At 39.2% G+C, this 19,443-nt stretch overlaps 1 protein-coding gene across 2 annotated transcripts in view; it reads right to left on the bottom strand.

Annotated features, from left to right (window-relative positions):
* Window positions 1-1,839: 1,839 nt before the first annotated feature.
* The window catches only part of igsf21a (immunoglobin superfamily, member 21a), a 301,702-nt gene continuing 284,098 nt past the window's right edge, over window positions 1,840-19,443 (bottom strand). For both annotated transcript variants that reach the window (XM_072665988.1, XM_072665989.1), the window contains exons 8-10: window positions 14,084-14,276; window positions 8,683-8,721; window positions 1,840-3,320 (exon numbers count right to left, since the gene is read on the bottom strand). In XM_072665988.1, coding sequence (XP_072522089.1) covers window positions 3,244-3,320; window positions 8,683-8,721; window positions 14,084-14,276 — 309 coding nt within the window. In that variant the 3' untranslated portion in view covers window positions 1,840-3,243. The remainder of the gene's footprint in view (window positions 3,321-8,682; window positions 8,722-14,083; window positions 14,277-19,443) is intronic.

The raw sequence follows: 19,443 nt of genomic DNA, 5'->3' as shown, positions 1-19,443 counted from the left end.
AATACTGTTTCATAAAATACTAAAACTGAACATTTGAACAATAGGAAATAATTGAAAATTAATTATACATTTTAAATAGACTTATATATATATAACCTTTTATTCAACATGTTTCAAAACATTGACCAGACTTGAGTCTGCACTCAGACTGTTTCTGGACATCAGAGTTGTTTTCGCACAGAAGAATTTATTAGGAACTGTAAATTGATTGCACAATTCCACGCATCACCTTTGTGTGCTGGGGTTTTGTAAAATGGTAGATGATAGGTTTTCCCCTTTACTGTTTTTGACAATAAGCAGATCTAAAATTGCCAACAGGTTCAGTGTTGTTATTGTTATGTTCCTGTGATGGGGTACCAATATTCAAACAGTGATAAACAGCAGTTATTGAATGCATTTTAAGCACTTTTTGGTTAGATAACACTGTGGGTTACACTCCTGCTCCTGTTTTCTGCTCCTTGTCTCACTTTATCAACACTTGAAACACTTGGGCTTACCCAATTCTTGACCTAAGCCCCTCCTGGAAGGGCACTTTTATGAAGCTGTTGAAGGATGGGTAAAAGGGGTGTAATCGTCCAAGTCGTCACAATGCTGTGTGCTGCTGCTAAAATAGATAAGTGAATGGTGGCAAAGAATTATTTCAAAGATATTGAAACATTAACATCTCTACGGCAAGTTAAACTGTGCTCTTTTGATTTTAGAATTTTCATAAAAATGGCCACAAAAACATCTCAATCGTAATAAAGAAAAAGATAATAGATTCAACACTTAGAGTTTATGCAAAGATCATAGTGGAACATGGGAAATTGTGTGACTCGATGCACACTTACAAAGGGGAACATCAAGTGCTCGGGGGAGCACCCTTATTGAGGACATTTTAAAAAAGGGGACACCCCACAGCCTTGCACACCCAGTGGATATGCGCAAATGAGGATTGCGAGGGTGCAAGTGCAAGCAATGGGACAGGGCCTTGCTGCATATACAGAAGTCCCGGATGGCTGCACCATACACTGCACTAGTAATAGGTAGTAGTATGATACAGTTCTATGTTCTATGTTCTATGTTCCATGTGTGTCTCATGAAAACAGTATATATACACACACAGTACTGTCCAACCTCAGTGTTGGCAGTTGTGGCAAACTCCAACTGTTTTTGACATTTACATTTACATTTTTATCTTACACCCAAGAAAATAGCAAGTTAGAATAGACTAATAGTTCAAAGATACCTTTAAGCTTAGACATTACATAACACAAGACAATAAGGTGACCATAGTACTCTATTCGTTCAGACACCCAGGGGAAGTTCGTTCCACCACTTTGGTGCCAGGACAGAAAAAAGCCTGGATGCTTGTCTTCCGCAGATTTTGAGGGATGGCGGGTCGAGCCGAGTCGTACTTGAAGTTCGAAGGGCTCTAGGTGCGGATCGGCTTTTGACCATTGCCATCAAGTATGGAGGGGCTGGTCCGTTCTTGGCTTTGTAGGCCAGCGTCAGGTTTTTGAATCTGATGCGGGCAGCAGCTACAGGAAGCCAGTGAAGAGAACGCAGCTGTGCGACATGGCTGAATTTAGGGACATTGAAAACGACCCGTGCCGCTGCATTCAGATTTTTGAAAATGTTTTAAAATAGTATACAATCATCAGACTCTTTAGCTGGAATGCGGTCAGCTCAGGTGCGATGTCATTCCCAGCTCTGACTTCTGAGGTAAATGGAGCACAGCACAAGATCCTCGTCACACCACTGCGCTAGACACAGATGCAAAGACAGCAAAGGTCGGATCCCATCAAACAGGTCAGTCATAAACCAATCATATGTTAGCATGAGCACACACCAGCCATGTCGAGTTGATCATCTCCATTTTTTAATACAGGTGATATGAAACAAATGCAACAACCCTGTTTACACTCAGCTTCCTTTGAGGGAGGGAGGGAGGGAGGGAGAAGGAGGGTGGGGGAGGTATGGTGGCTAACATGATCCTAGCAGTAACTGTTAGGAGAGAGTTACATACTGTACACAATGCAGGTCACTGAATATATTATGCAACAAGAAAAAGAAGGGTAGAAACAGGTGGGCGAGTGGTGAGGAGCAGCCGCTGAACAGATGTAAGGAGAGAAATAATCGTCAAACGTCACATGCACCACAACCTCGAGAAAAAGGCAGACGTACACCATGGAGAAGGATGAGTTTTTGCTTTCTTGTCTCGTGTTTGAAACCCGCCACACTGATGACACAGGTGCGGAACATATGAAATCAGAAATGGGGAAGTCTATCAATATCGATTTCACTGTTCTTTGAAAGCCTTGGTGAGGTTTCTTGGTGATGGTTACTGGGGATGACCAAATATAAGCAATAAAGCCATTAAAAGTTTTCCTTCCCTTAGACCCCATAACCCGTTATAACCCATTATAACTCTGAATTTGATTCTTTTTTTTTATATACTTCTCATTATTTACAGGGATGTACACAAAAATACATTTAAAAAGAGTATTTTTTTCATAACTCTTAAAGATAATGTCACCAGTTCACAGGACTTTTTTCCTTTTTTTGAATCAAGTCTTTTTTTGTACATTCCAGCCATGAGCCATTCAAGAAAATAAAATAAAAATGGGAACAAACTGTGCTAAAAACACATAAGTATGATTTCAAAAAAGGGGTATCTTCTGTTTTGTGCTAGAATACAGGGTTGTTGTTGTGTGGGCCAGCACTAGTGGAGCAGCACTTACTATTTATTGTTTTTTTCTTCTTTCGTGTGTCCATAATAATGTCCCCTGCAAACCTTTAAAAAGTTAATCTTAGAAGAAGCCCAGACTCCTTTCCTTTCGATTCATTTCAATGACAGATCTATCCTTAATTGACGGGTTGAGGTGAGGCAGGAAAACAAACAAAAAAGACAACTTGGTGTGTGAGGCGAAGGGACAGACGTGAGGTGGTGCTTCTTCTTCTTCTTCTTCTTCTTCTTCCTATATCAGGTGAGTTGTTTGCTTTTTGTTGTTATAATCGATAATGATATTATTATCTTCATCTTCCATAAAAAAAGAGAGAGGGCAAGAGAGAGAATGTAGTGCTCCTTCTCCCAGGTGAGGATGCTGATGTCCACCGAAAGACGGACACCAAGTGGGTCTGTTCACAATCTGTTTGAGTGTGTGGGTCGTGTGTGAAAGAGAGTGTGTGTGCTTGGTCGGAGCAGACGCGTGAGTGTTTTCCTCATCTCCTTTTTTGTTCCTCCCCCCCCTTTGCAGATGCTCACGTCAGTTCTGCGGTCACTGTGAGGACGAGAGGCAGCAACGTCAGTCTAAGCGTGTGCAAACCCAGGGCTCCACCTATAGATAGAAAAACAAAAAAACAGAAAACAAATACACATTATTAAAAACTTACATGTTTGGGATCAAAATTCTAAATGGTCTGAAACATAATATTGTGAATAGTGGCATAAGTAGAGGAAGAAGATAAGATTCTTAAAAAAGAGTGATCTTAAAATGTCTCCTCTGATATGAATGTAAAGCCACCTGTACTCTCTCAAACTTGCAACTTTAGTGCCATAGTGACATAGTGTTACACATTAGACTGCTGAGCCACTTGGAGCCCCTTCATTTTCTCTTCTTCGTAACCCAATTAAGTAATGTCAGTTAACAGTAAAAGTGGAGGTCAAGCAACTTAAAAGTCAAAAAGACTTTTAAGAGGCCTGCTTGTAGAATTGCTAGAAAGGCAAATTAAATCCCCTGTTTGATGTAGATTACACTGGAGCGGTGGTGCAGTTTTCAACTGTGACTATGACACATGCACAGAAATCTTAATTGAAAGGTTTTCCTGCATCCTCTCCACAAATTGAAATATTAGATATTTGAGTATGTAAATGCAGCAGTGGACATCTAGAAGGAACATCCAAGCAAGACTGATGCATTTTGAAAAATTTGTCCCATGGTCTGATGTTAAAATGTTAAATGTTAAATGTTAAAATGAAATATTTTTCAATGACACAATAATTGATCATTTTCTACTTCCAATATACATCCTTGATACATAATATACTGATAAAAATGTAAGTGAGGAAGCTGAAAATTGGGCGCCAATGGACTTTCAACCAGGACAATAACCTGACACATACTGTAAAGTCCCCCAAGGGTTGGTTTTAGAAAAAGTCCTGGAAGATTCTGGATTGGCTGTCACAGTTGCCTGACTTTGAACCCCATTTAAAATCTTTGATGGGATGTGAAAAAGGAGGTTGCAGCCCACAAACCCAAGAATATTACTGCACTGGAGGCCACTGCCAGAAACTGGGGTCCGGCTAGGTTTCACTTTTGCAGCAGGTCGAAACAGCAAAAGGGTGCTCTATTAAGTACAGAAGATGCTTGTCGGGAAGGGGTGAATAATATGGCCCTATAAGCATGTAAACGTGCAGTCATAGCACAAGATTTATGTATTTCATAACTCTACTCTCCTTTTCACAAATCTTCCTCATCCTCATATTAATTGAAAATTGAGGCCAACTAGTCCTACTCAGTATTTTAATACCTGCCACAGAGCAAGATAGGATTTTTATTTCTTCATTGTATAATGCAGTAAGTTTACTTGTCTGGAAGCATCTGTACTTGTTTTTACATTGATTTAATCAGTTTTTTTTATTTGTCACCTGTCTGTATATCTTTAAGGCCAAATGAAGGGCAATTTACTTCACCCTTAGTAATAACATAAGTGCCCTGCATTTTTCACTTGTTGCTCATCACAACAAGTGGAAAACTTATTTGGAAAGTGCAGATTTTACAGTTTACATTACATATCACATTCCACATAGGCTTGGACCCCTATAAGCAGGGTTTTACCACATAGTCTGAGAGAACAAAAGCAGTTTGCTTTATTCCACAAAAAGGCCTCAGAGCAAATACAAGGACATGGAAAAGGCTTCTCTTTCTGCTTGGGTACCTCTCTGAAGTTCTAACAAGGAAGACAAGTAGGCAATGACCAAGTAGCTTTGTAGATATGTAGATACTGCACTATAATTGCCTAATGCACTGTAAGGGGTTTCTGAGTGAGCTGTACACTAATGCCAAGTGACTACAGGCACAACTCATACATATATTACACAATTACTAATAAATGCACAAAAGACGATGGCCAATAAGCATTTTAAAGAAGCGTTCCACATGCAGAAATCAAAAAACAGCTACTTTGTACTTTTTCTTAAACATTGTCCCATATCAGTCTCATTCTTATGTCAGTACTTTTACGACCTGAAACTGACAAACTGAGACACTGAGTAAGCATTTTTTTACGCAATCTGAGCCTGCTCTGTTTTCTGCCTTTCTCGGATGAGAAAATAATCAGCAGACCCAATCACAGCTCCGTTGTCATGGTTGCAGAACAGCTCATCTTGTTCGAACCAGAACATAAAGGCTTATATGACAAGCAGCAACACGCTGACTATATAGTAAAAGCTGAAAGGCTGAGGAGTAATGGTGAGTACTTTACAGCCACTTTATGTAGCTGTTTTTGTCTAGGTGCATCCTGGTCTGTTCATGTCCACAAAGAACTATAGCTTACTAATAAGCACTCGTATGGAGCAGAAAATTAAAAAGAGCAAAAGCAAATAGGAAGCAGAGAAAAAGGGAAAAATGTGAATTTTATGATAGCCATGGAGTTTGTACCCCAGTTTACAGAGTGTGTTAGACTTGGTGTGAAGGTTCCACTACGGTGTTAATTGCATCACTTTTTTTGTCATAAAAATTGTACTTGGTGTGAAAGGGACTTTAGAGTATAATATCTGTAGTTTATGACTTGCATTATATATTTCAAAATGTTTAAACAGTGTCTAATTACTACAATTATAAATGAGCTCTTGAGTCAACAGGTGTTCTGTTATTTTGTAAGCACAGTATAATTGTCCATGGTAACTGTATGCTACAGATGCAGGACATGTAATGAAAATGTGTTGGACATTTACTGAAACAGTCACTAAAGGCATCCATCATCCACCTAGTGACATCTATTATGTGCCATTTTTTAATTAACACGATTTCTTTACTTTTTTTACAGGAACAGTACAGGAACATTCTTCAAAAAGTGGTTACTGATCACACACTCCAGATGTTTTAGATAAAGATTAGATTAGCAATTGCTGGAGAGGTTCAGCCTGGGTGTGGCAAACTGGTCCTTAGGGCCCAGAAGTAGCCCAGAATAGTGTTGCTTAGTCTGCAGGCTATGTCTAAGCTCAGACATCGAGTGGTAAGAACGATTTGGTTATGTGTCAGGAGAACTACACACAGACACACACACACACACACACACTCACACATGCACTGACCTCACAGGGCCTTGTTCTACAAGCATTTGACTTGCATACGAGGGGACTGGAGACTGAACACTCAGCGTGACCTCATTCTGTCCCTACATATGCGCACCTGCTCACTGCTAAAATTTACATACTCAAATTTGCATTCGTAGGTACCAAGGAGCGGAGGGAGGGGGTTAAAGTGTGAGGGAGAGAGAGAAAGGGAGAGAGAGAGAGAGAAAGAGAGAGAAGTAAAACATAGGGACCAAACTTTAAGTGGAGAGAAAAAACTAAAGAACAACAAAAAAGAGGCAAAGAGATACAAAAGTGTATAAAGAAGGAAAAAAACTGTAAAAGGAAAAGAAAATGAAAAAGGAAGAGTGTCTCCAATATGTTAATTTTACAATTCCCCATCTTTACATCTGAAACTGAAAACTAAAGAAACTAAGAAACTAAAGTACATGTAAACCATAGCTTTAATTCTTTATTATTTATATAACACTTCCTACAACACTCAAACCAGCATGCTATTTGCATTATCATCTGCATACAGTGTTGTAGTACCAATAGACTTCTACACCTGCACCAACAAAAGCGTTCTGATGAGGAACAACACAGTCTAGTTCAAGAACAGTACCAAGCAGGACAGGCATGCTGTCCAGAGGGTGTTGTGTTCAATTTTGTGGATCATTCAAACTGAACTTCCTCCTGTCCATTTACAACAAACTGTGCTGAACCAAGGCCAGGAAGATTGAGAAGAACCCCAACCATAAACAAAAGAGGATGAGGAAGAGTCTTTTCCTGCAGGCCATTCAGACTTTGAACCAGGACAGGAACTAGGACATACACACAGCATAATGTTGCACATTCACTTTTGCACATTGCAACGTATCTCTAAATTGCACACTACTTTTAAATTCTTAAATTCTATATTGTGTAAAGTTTGTGTATATACTGTTATTCCATTCTTATGTTTTTGTTGTTATATATTATCTCTGTATATATCTATTTAGGTTATTTGTCATATTTGCTTTATTCTTACATTTTATGTATTTTATATTATGTCTTATTATTTTTACATTTTATATATCTTATATTATGGCTTATTGTGTCATGTGAACGGGCAGTTGTCAAAGCATTTCACTAAAAGTGGTATCATGTATAACTATGTGGTTATGTGACAAACAAACTTTGATTTGATTTGAAATGGTAAATCATGTGCAATTGATGTTTTGTCAAACTATTCCTTTATGAAAAGAACACACCAACAGGACTAATATTTTAGTATTAGCAGTTGTCCCTGAAAAAAAAAAGCTAAAAAAACAGACAAATCAAATAAACCCGGGTGAACATGGAGAAAACATTCTAGATTCTGTTTAAATAACCATAATTATGATGCCATTGATGACATAATAAAGGCAATAAACCCCGTTGTTGTATAACATTACAATCACAACACTAAAAACAAAGAAAAAGGTGTTGGTAAACCTAGTTCAGTTTTATTTTATTTGTGTGTGGACCTAGAGCAGCTGAAAAACAAACAAAAAAGAACACTAAGACGAAAGCCTGAGAGAGACATTGGCTGTTCTCTCATTAGTGTCTATTAGGGCTATTTAGTACGACATAGCAACAAAAAACATGGATCAATAAATAAATATAGACATTTGTTCACCATTAGCCTGCACCAACAATTAACATCAGCATATACACCAACATAACCAACATAGTTTGCCCGAACAAGGGTTAAGACTAGCAAAACAATAACTGATAATATTTCATCAAATTGAAATCATTATGATATCTTCTCTTCTAACTGCGGTGTGGACTGTATTACAATCTGTCCTTTTGACAGAACACCTCAGCATATTTCAATGAGCCGTAAGTGAGAAATAAGTACAAAAAACATAAGAAGCATAAATGATTTGAGGCACCAAGGTGCAGTAAACAGAGACACTCAGATCCTACAGTGGAAAGATCTGGACGACAAACCACCGGCTAACGTTAAAATCTGTTAACTGGCTTAGAGCTAGCAGGCAATGAAAATATGGGAACAAAATCCACAAAGACGAAACGGTGCTGTCCTCCACCACAGCAATACGTGACCACATCGCATCTCATTGTAACTTCAATCCATAAACCCTCCTGATGTTATTAACAGGCTTATAGAGGCCTTTCCTTTGTGCATATCATAACCATGTATGCACAGCCCTGTCCCCGCAAAACCTCTGAAATATTACTGGTGCAAAAAATCCAATTTTGAATTCATATAGTGTGCAATGCTACGCAGGTGGCTCTCTTGTCATTTCAAATATGTCAAAGATCCTCCTCAAACAGGAAGAAGAAGAAAACAACTTTTCTCCTACACACCATCCCCGAACCACATCTCAGTCAACAGTCCCAGAGGTGTCCATACTTACTGTTTTGATTCTGTGTGTTTTTCATCATGCTTGGGTTTTCTGCAGAATAGAAAAGAAAGTAGAGAGATAGAGAGAGAGAGAGAGAGAGAGAGAGAGAGAAAGAGAGAGAGAGAGAGAGACAATGTGTTAGAGGTTGAAATAATACAGAGCTGTCATGTGTTGGTGGGCCGTTACATAACAATGGTACACCGTGGAACTAACAAATGCAAGGAGAAAGATGCTAACTTTTCTTCGGCTATAGGCCAGCAAAGTTCAATTGCAGTTTACTTATAATACACTGCTCAAAAAAATAAAGGGAACACTCAAATAACACATCCCAGATCTGAATGAATGAAATATTCTCATTGAATACTTTGTTCATTCCCATCATCAATGGAAATGAAATGTATTAACCAATGGAGGCCTGGATTTGGAGTCACACACAAAATTAAAGTGGAAAAACACACTACTGGCTGATCCAACTTTGATGTAATGTCCTTAAAACAAGTCAAAATGAGGCTCAGTATTGTGTGTGGCCTCCACATGCCTGTATGACCTCCCTACAACGCCTGGGCATGCTCCTGATGAGGTGGCGGATGGTCTCCTGAGGGATCTCCTCCCAGACCTGGACTAAAGCATCTGCCCAACTCCTGGACAGTCTGTGGTGCAAAGTGATGTTGGTGGATGGAGCGAGACATAATGTCCCAGATTTCCTCAATCGGATTCAGGTCTGGGGAATGGGCGGGCCAGTCCATAGCTTCAATGCCTTCATCTTGCAGGAACTGCTGACACACTCCAGCCACATGAGGTCTAACATTGTCCTGCATTAGGAGGAACCCAGGGCCAACCGCACCAGCATATGGTCTCACAAGGGGTCTGAGGATCTCATCTCTGTACCTAATGGAAGGATCGCAGCAGATCACTCTCCATGGCGTCTCCAGACTCTGTCATGTCTGTCACATGTGCTCAGTGTGAACCTGCTTTCATCTGTGAAGAGCACAGGACCAGGTGTTCTCTGGCAAATGCCAAGTGTTGCTTCCTAAGGGGACAGTTTGATTTCACAGAAGTTTGATTTACTTGGAGTTATATTGTGTTGTTTAAGTGTTCCCTTTATTTTTTTGAGCAGTGTATATAACCTCCTTTGAAGAAGTTGTTCAGCAAGACGTTTTCAAAAATCTGTAACACTACCCTTATAAATGGTTCATGAGTCATGTGTCCAAGGACCTGACTTGCATGAGGAGTGTAAAGAGGCTGTTGGGCCGAGAGACGTTACCTTATGGTGGAAGTGTTTAAACATGCTATGTGCCAAATATTTTCCCCTTCCAGCATAGAACTGCGGATGGGTAAGTGTGTTTAGCTAGGTTTTAGTTTATCTTTGTTCAGTGATTATACAGGTTTGAGAAAAATGGTAATAATTAGGTTATAAACACCTAACAAACCTTTAACACAAATAAAAAGAACAAGACAGTTTGTAAAATGCTGTTAAATTTTACAGTTACTTGTTATACCTGTAAGGTGTGACGATTAATAAACCCTGTAAGAGTAATTGTTTGTCAACTGGTACACAGAAATCAAGACACAGCTGAGCTGTGTTATTCAATTCAAATTACTACATTAAAATACATTAAAATAATGTAATCTGATTATACTCTGTTACTAGTTAAAACTTCATATAATTGAGGACATGAGAACATAAGTTGCTGTTGTGAACAGTGAAAAAGGGGATACATTTAGAATCCAAGCAGTCTTAATTGTAGACAGTCAGTTTCAGTAACCTAGCACTGTAGTTGCAGACAATCCATTTCAGAAACCAAGTAGTATTATTTGTAGACACTCCCTTTTAGGAAACAGTAAAATTTTTAGAAAATCCTTTAGCTCTCATTGGTTATGACAGTCCACAGAAATGATGTGCTGTGCCACTCAAGTTTACCCAAATACTAAGTAGTAGTTGATAGTCTGAATGACAAATAATGAAAAGGTTCACATATTGACACTTCGCACCCATCAAAATCATAGATTAACCAAATTTACCATGCTGAATCTGCATGATATAGAAATTCTGTTAAAATCTACTTGATTCATGCAAATGCCATAGTTTCCATTACAAATAGCAAGTTTAAATGAAATATTTTGTATGCATGCAGTTTTGATGTAATCATGCTAATTATCACTCTATTACTGATTACTGACTTACTGTAACTGTCAATAAATACAGTTTTATGTAAATTAACCCACTAAAATGAATTACCATTCCATGGAATGACATTTGACTTTTCCCCCTGACCTTGACTAAGAATCGGCCATTTCATTACTGTTTACTTTTCTGTTGGTCATACATGGTTAGCATAAAATGTATGGTTTCTGACACTGTAATATACAAAGTATGTAAACAGCTAACATCAATATAATTGTATAGTCTGTTTTTTTCTATATTTTATCTACACATTTCGAATTATAGCAAACATTTGTGGGGGAAAACCATGTGAATTTGATTTTTTTCACAGAACTGCCCCTAAGCTGCACCTATTGCCCTCTGAGCACGCCCACCACATTCACAACATTACCCGAAAGTCATCTTCTACATCATTACTCTCTCCACCTATTCTACAGCGGATGTCAATTATTGAGACCCAAAGCTATGGGATCCTTCCTCTCTTGCTACTAATCTCTGTTCTTTATTAGAGCCGCTGATGTCTAATGAAGGGGCTGAACGCCGAGGCCCATTCTCAGTCATCCAGCCAAGCGCCATCACCATTTCATTCCAAGTCCAGGGGGAAAAGTCCAAAGCCTCTCCATCAGCTTCTGACTCAGACACAGACTGATGGCCTACAACCTGCAGGGGGGCAGCGGATGCCATGGGGTGCGGCGGGCCGTTAAATGGACATTAATGCTCCTTTTCTTTTTGGCCCAATCTGTCCCCTCAGACAGCACCTTCCTCAAAGTGTCACTTTCAGCCAAATGGCTCCGCCCCCCCCCCCCCCCCCACACACACACCTTTCTTGGCCTGCCCAACAATTTGTAAATTTTCAGGAGATCTTAATGAGGAGATGGCAGCAGGACGATCAGTCAAGTGATGGACTGCCTGTCTTCTCTTCCGTAATGGATCTGGAGCGGGTGGGAGAATGAAGGCGGGTATTTTTTCCCTACCTCTTTCTGAATGAAGCTTTGGCGCCCCACTGACTGTTTTTTACATTAGCAAGCCGCTTTGTGTGCCATATTTACAAGCAGCAATGGGTGTGTTGGTTGTTTGTGTATGTGGTACAGATTGTTCTGGGAAACAGGGAAGAGCAGAAATAAAGAATATATGTTCTTTATTTATATTCTTTATTTCTGCTCTTCCCTGTTATACACACAGTTGTGCTCAAAAGTTTACATTCTATAATTTTTACTTTACATACCCTGGTGATTTTGGCCTGATATCATGCACAGAAGTTGGCACAAATTCTGAGATCCAGACAGACTCTTGCATCTTTCATCCAGCCACTGATGTTTCATGGGGAAAGCAAAAGAATTGTCAACGGATCTACGGAAAAAGGTGGTTGAACTGTATAAAACAGGAAAGGGATACAAAAAGATATCCAAGGAATTGATAATGCCAGTCAGCAGTGTTCAAACTGTGATTAACAAATAGAAAATCAGGGGCTCTGTAAAAACCAAACCACGGTCAGGTAGACCAACAAAAATTTGGTCCACAACTGCCAGGACAATTGTTCGGGATGCAAAGAAAAACCCACAAATAACATGAGCTGAAATACAGGACTCTCTGAAAACTAGCGGTGTGACTGTTTCAAGATGCACAATAAGGAGGCACTTGAAGAAAAATGGGCTGCATGGTTGAGTTGCCAGAAGAAAGCCATTACTGCGCAAATGCCACAAAGTATCTTGCCTTCAATACGCCAAACAGCACAGAGACAAGCCTCAAAACTTCTGGAACAAGGTAATTTGGAGTGATGAGACCAAAATCGAACTTTTTGGCCATAACCATAAACGTTACATTTGGAAAGGTGTCAACAAGGCCTATGATGAAAGGAACACCATTCCTACTGTAATGCACCTATGGTGGATCGCTGATGTTTTGGGGATGTGTGAGCTACAAAGGCACAGGAAACTTGGTCAAAGTTGAAGGAAAGATGAATGCAGCATGTTATCAGCAAATACTGGAGGCAAATTTGCACTCATCAGCCCGGAAAAAAAACGTTTTTGTGTTATCATTCATATTATCTGAAAAAAGGCCAAGAAATCAAAAATTCTGCCAGGGTATGTAAACTTTTGAGCACAACTGTATATGCGCTGCGCCAGTGAAATGTGTGAGCGTGGATGTAAATGACCATGGCTGTGTCTGGGATTATTCACTGAAAGAGTGAACGTCCTTCATCTCCTAAAGAGCCTCTTTGATTAGATCTGCAGCTCCACTATAGGCAGATATCTCATAAGACTCAAAGCTCAGAGGGACACTTGGTCCCAGGCAGCAAGATCTGCACAGGATATAGAGTCACGGAACACACAAACAAAAGAGCCTAGTATGCATACACACAGATGGTATATATTTCATATAAAAGCATTGCAAATAGAACAAGACTCTCTAGAGCAGCCAAAGGTCACAATGCTCAATGCCATGTGTCAGCTAGAGGTACAAAGTACCACCGCATTTGGCTATGGAGCTGTGTAACTCAATGGAGCTCCATTTAATGCCTTTGAGCTGAAGCATGAGCTGGAGTGGCACTAGAGCTAATCATCCAACATCACTACAGGACCTCACTAATAAACTAAGCAAGTCTGCTGTTAACTGTCTAATTTGGTTAGTTTAGTTTAGTTTAACCACACAACCTTGAGGTTTCTTGCCCTATCACTCTGCACTCACGTATGTTGTTTGGACTATGATGAGGGTCATTTGGACTAACACAATACACTTTTATGGTAAGTTTGCTAGATGCTCTGACCCAGTCATCTAGCCATCTAGTCAGTTGGCCCTTGTCAAAGTAGCTCAGATTCTTACGAAGAATTATTTTTCCTACTTCCAACACATCCAACACATGACTTCAAGAACTTACTGTTCACTCTTGCCATAAAATATATCCCACCACTTGACAGGTACCACCGTAACGAGATAACCAGTGTTGTTCACTTTTAAGTCAGTGGGTTCAATATTACAGCTGACTGGTGTATGTCAACGTGCCAGAGCAGGCTCTGCCTAATAACCCATAGGTACACAGTGCCCCAAAACCACCAGAGGTTACACTAATAACTTTTGGGTTGTAAGTGTACAGTTATGTTGTGTAAGCAAATGCCTAGGCAAATGGCACCCAAAAAAATCTGCTTAGGGCTACCCAAAAGGCTAAAGTGACACTGAGTGTGGCACAGCAAATGCTTGTTTTGGTTCCAGAAGACTGTTAACTGTGTATATGCTGAGGGATGAACTTACCAAAGACGATGAGGCGCGTGTGCGTGTCGGTGGATCCCAGAGGATTCTGAGCCGTGCAGCGGTACATGGAGCCGTTAAGGTCAGCAGGGACCCGTTCCAAAATCAGCTCCTTTCCTTCTCTCTCCGTGCTGCCATCCAGTAGTCTACCTCCCACTCGCGTCCATGTGAAGAGGGGTTCAGGGAACACCTCGTTCTGTAGGAAACAGTGTGTGTGTGTGTGTGTGTGTGTGTGTGTACGAAGAGTCAGAAGAGTACAAGAGACCCTCCTTCAGTCTGCAGCCAAACACTTCCTGAATGCATAAACACTTTCAAGCTAAAATGTGCCTTAAGGGATGGAGACATCCCATATTATCAATAATACAAAGCTGTGTTTCACTACACTTTGGTAACTTAACAGTATAAATAAAAAATGTATTTAATGCTGTTTTTTTTCTTTGGTTATTTTTTTGCCTAAAGATTAGACATACAGTTAGTGCAGCATTCCCCCACCAACCCTTCTACTTAAGAATTAAATCAATAATCGAGACATTTCCCTGCAGAGGAAACCAGAGGGAGTCTGCACATTGTAACTCTACGCCTTCGCTGAGCTTTCTGCCCTGCACAGTTTCGAATAACATTTACTATGTTTAGTAATGCTTACTATGTTTAGTTCAAACGATTTAACATGGTAAGACCACTAGTGACCTTGTAAAGAGCACAGTTCAATTGCCATAGTATGACCTTAGGTCTGCTCTTTTTATAAGCGAAGCAGCATTAAAAGATGCAGTCCAAGCCAATATTACCCTGAATGTTTGAGATGAAGAAGGCTTTCACAGATTATTTCCACTCAGTCTCACAAGAAGTGTTGTGCCACTTTCTGCACTACTACAAGAGGTATGAGCTTTATTGCAACTCCACATACATTGTGTAAAAACTGTACTTTCAAAATACTTTCTTTGTCTAGGGCCAAAAAACATTGGTACATTGGTCAGTGGTAACAGTACTACGTATTGCAGTGCATGCCTTTGGTAAAAGCCATGTAATTTTATTAATTGTGTTGTCTAATATGTCATTTGTCATATTACTGAGCTTAAATACGTTAATAAACGCTCCAAAATCATTATGGATGAGAGTAACCACACGGCACTTCCCTGTCATCGGAACGACCACCCCCACTTTTGGGTAAATCATATTGCTGCGGTCAAATTGGAAAGGATAGTGTAACCATGCCTAAAAGCTGCTGCATGGCATTTTGATTGTCTAACAATAACACAAATCCTAGTTTATGATTTTCTTCACAAAAGACAGAAGAAGAGGCTTTAGGTCATCTGCAGAGAGGATAAAAATGGTAAACTGTGGGACCCGGTAAGTCAATATGTGTCTGTGTCAAAAACTTCATCACAGGTCAGTTAATGATCAACAGTCAACAGTTGTGATGTACTGAAAATTGATGCTGCACTGAAAAAGCAGAACATGGAACCTATTGAAAAGTCAAGAAAATCTCAGATTAATGTTATGATTAAATAATGTTTTAATGCCTAAAACAAAAAGGTTTAGGTCAGCTAGTGCTAGCTAACAGCTAGGTCGCTAGCACTGGCTAATGCAAATTGGATTTTCCTCTGATTTATTGCAATAATTGTTGTAATTATGCCATAATTACAGTCATAACAATCAAATTCAAAAAGGTTCTAAATGCTACATTAAAAAGCATGGTAATAAAAATATAGGTAATTGAGGCATAATTAATTACATATCTCAAATTACCGATTTGGACTCCTAATATCTATAAATGAGGTACAAGGAATTGTATGCACATAAAATGGTCAAAGATTTTAAAGCAAATTCTTATTTACTGCCAGTCAAATTAGAGTGATCACCCAAAAACAGGTGGGGGAATTATGCAAGGGCAAAGTACCCGGATGCATTGCGCTCATCCATGCCATGGCAAAGAAAATACATCAACATCTGAAAAACAATTTGTTTGGTAACATAAAATAAAAATATGACAGAATCAGAATAATATGAATAATATGAATAAAAAGCACAAAATGCACAAAATGTTATATCTTCCATCAACAGTCAAACAACAGTGGTGATAAAGAACAGTACCACCAATGAGGTGCTGCAAAGCAGATACGCTGCATCTTTTCATGCTGTCGTTACCGCAACATCATAGGACAGTTCAAAATGCTTGGAGGAGAATTCTAACTGTCAATTCTTGTGTCAACTAACACACGCCTGCATTGCTGTGAGTGATGGAAAGAAAGTGAGCAATTGTATATATATTATATATATTGATGGTAAGACCAATGGCTATTCTGGCATTTGAACAGGATATTAACTTTAATTAAATTAATTAAAAAAATTTATTTGCATCTTTTGTCTTTTTGTACAATTGTCTTTTATACAAATTATGTAAATGTCTTAGTTCTGTCCAGCATTTCATCCATTGTGTGCATGTAAACACAGTTTTAGTAGCAAGCAAAGGGGTCCATGAAAGGGCTGAGGGTTATTCAGGTACAGGCAAATCACAACAACTAGGCACTTCACACAAAAGCACAAAATATTCAGTTTTTATTCTATGCATTTTACAAGGGAGGTCTGTAAAGCATTGTCTATGCCTGGAAGCCTGCTTAAAAAACCAACACAATTTGTGAATTTAACCAAAGGATTGTGTACATCCAATACTTTCACTATACCTTGTTCTCCACCTAACAATATATAGGTGTTTACAGATTGCAGTTTGGGCACCACATATGTAATAGACACAGCTTCTGTAGCTAATCAAGTTTTGTTCACAGGCCACATTTTTTGTTATAAGAACATGTGTTTACTACATCTCAAAAAAAGAACAATGAGACTATGAGAATGAGGTTGCCTAAACATTCACATAAAATGATATCTGCCTTTGTGTGTGTTGAAGGTCACAGTAAAATAAGCTATTCTTGCCCTCACGCATGAGCTGCATGATGCAACCAATGGACAACCCGCTTTAAATATACGGCAAGATATCTGAAGAGCAATGATCACGTCACATATACTGCTGTAATTTTTACAGATTGAAAAGAATAACTGACAGCAGTAGAAGCCTCTATAAGAACAAGCTGCTTGTGTTCTCTAAGTGATAAGTGACTGGCTAACGTCATCTGTCTGGCTCAACAGACTTGTCTGGCCAGGCCGTATAACCTTTGATAATGACAGATATAAGAGCACGTCTCAACTACGTGTCGTTGGACTTCCACATTCACACCCTGACAGCGGTGAAATGAGTTTGTGCTTGCTGGTGGCATCAGGTCAGATAAAAAAAAGAAAAACACAGTGGAAAGGCTTGATGGAAGCCTTTCTGTCACATATCCCCTTTGGCTCTAATATTGGATGAATTAGGAAATGAAGATAAGTGAAAAAAAGGAATCTGTCAGAGACAAGTGGACGTCCATCTCCATATTAGAAACTGTCAGTTTGATATCAAACAGAAAAAGATGACACTGTGTGCAGAAATGTGCCGCTATGGAATTTTTGGGCCAATAAGGATGGTTGATAATTGACCTATCAATTAGCCTTGCAATAAAGAAAACGCTTCTTTGAAATGTCTCTGAAAGTCCCCTGTGGTGAGATGTTAAAAAAAACTGTGTTGTGAGTACAATATGTCAATCCTGTAGATATATAAATGTTTGCTACAAGTGCAGACTGACTAGGTAACACTAGTCACTAGTAATGTGTGTCACAATGTGTTACATTAAATATCAGATATTAGAACTGGCCCAGAATTTACAAAGAACAACAAAAAAAAAAACTTCCCATTTATTGATAACATAACATTGATATACTGTGCACTCCTAGCAGTGTGGTGCTCTTTAAAAATCAACCAAAGGGGATACAGATTTTTTTTTATCCAATTATGAAGTAGCAGGGAGATATTAATTGCATGTGCTATGAGAGATCTTATCTACACTTGAAACCCAGGGCCGTGATCCAGTAAAAGATAAAGAAGAAATCTTTCAATGAATTTCCATTCTTTTTGCCCAGTGTGAATTCAGCAGTGTAAATTTTCGCTGTGCATACCAATCAAGCCTGTTTATAGTGACCACTCCTAACATTATTTAAAGGAGCACTTCAAATATACACATACACAGTCATCACCTGATTAGATGAGTGGGATGTACATTGTGAATCTGTCAGATCTACAACCTGAGCCCCCCACTAGTTGGCTGCTAGTTGGTACTTCAGCTGTAATAATAAAACAACGACAATAAGTAATTGTCTAATAAAACTGAATTGCCTCATCATTTCGCTGACTCATGGCCGAGTAAATCTAAGACGATTTAAAGATGATGGCATTGGTCCCCTAAACTCTACCTGAACGGCCTTGGCTGGATGAGTCATGCCTGTCACAAAGACCTAGGCAGGATCAAAGCCATCGTTTTATTTATTTTTTTTTTTAAGCTGGGGGAAAGTTTCCAGCTTTTGGCAGACAGTGATAGCTACCGATAAATCTGCCTTATTCTAAAACTTATTCTCTGAGCTCTGTTTTAGAGCAGGCAGGCTAAAAAGCCAAGCGAAGCGCTAAAGGCTAGCTTTGCGTACATATATACATGCCTGTGTGCTTAGCCATAAAAAGCCTGTGTAACACCAGGAGAAAAGAATTACACCTGAAAGTAGAGCAGATGGCTGGGTTGTTTTCAATCAGATGTTATCATGCCTTGTGGCAAGCATGACAAACTGCAAGTAAACACACTAAGAAGCAACGCCAAATTAGCATTTTGCTTTGCTATGTTTAAAAAGGCTCTACAGAATTTTCTCACCAAAAATCACTCTAAACACCCCCAACACTAGCTGATGTTTTTTCTGGAAGATGTTTGACTAAATCTTATGGTTTACCCAAGGCAGCCCACACTCCACCTGGGCAGCTTTGCTAAACAATAGCTTCTCAATCTGGTTAAGCTATAAAGCTTAACTCTTGACCAGTATAGGGTGTGTTTTCTTTACAGTATTATGGTTTAGCAGTTTAGAAGGTCTAACATGATAACTAGTATGGTTAAGATTGCATACTAGCATAATCAAGCAAATCAGCTAGTTCTTTAGCCAAGCATGGCCAAGCTGGTCTACTACAATGAAGAGCTTGACAATAAGCTTGGTTGAGTTGGCCATGTTGTTGAAACTAAACCATCAAACTGAAAAGAAAATTGAAAACATACCCTATGCTGGGTTTCTTAGGCGGTCTGTATTTTTGTCTCAATGACCTGCTTTTTCCTCCTTGCCCATAAAAGTCCAGCGCAGACTGGACCTTAGCTGTTTTTTTGTTTTTCAGCAGGTAAGCTATATAAGTTAGCATAAGTAAGTAAAGTGCTTTGGCAGTTGGACAAATATGGGCTGGTATGTGA

This window comes from Salminus brasiliensis, chromosome 21 (genome assembly GCF_030463535.1).
Source record: "Salminus brasiliensis chromosome 21, fSalBra1.hap2, whole genome shotgun sequence".
In the NCBI taxonomy this organism is placed as follows: Eukaryota; Metazoa; Chordata; class Actinopteri; order Characiformes; family Bryconidae; genus Salminus; species Salminus brasiliensis.
Note: the sequence above shows the minus strand (reverse complement) of the source record. Positions and strands in the feature narration are given on the sequence as shown.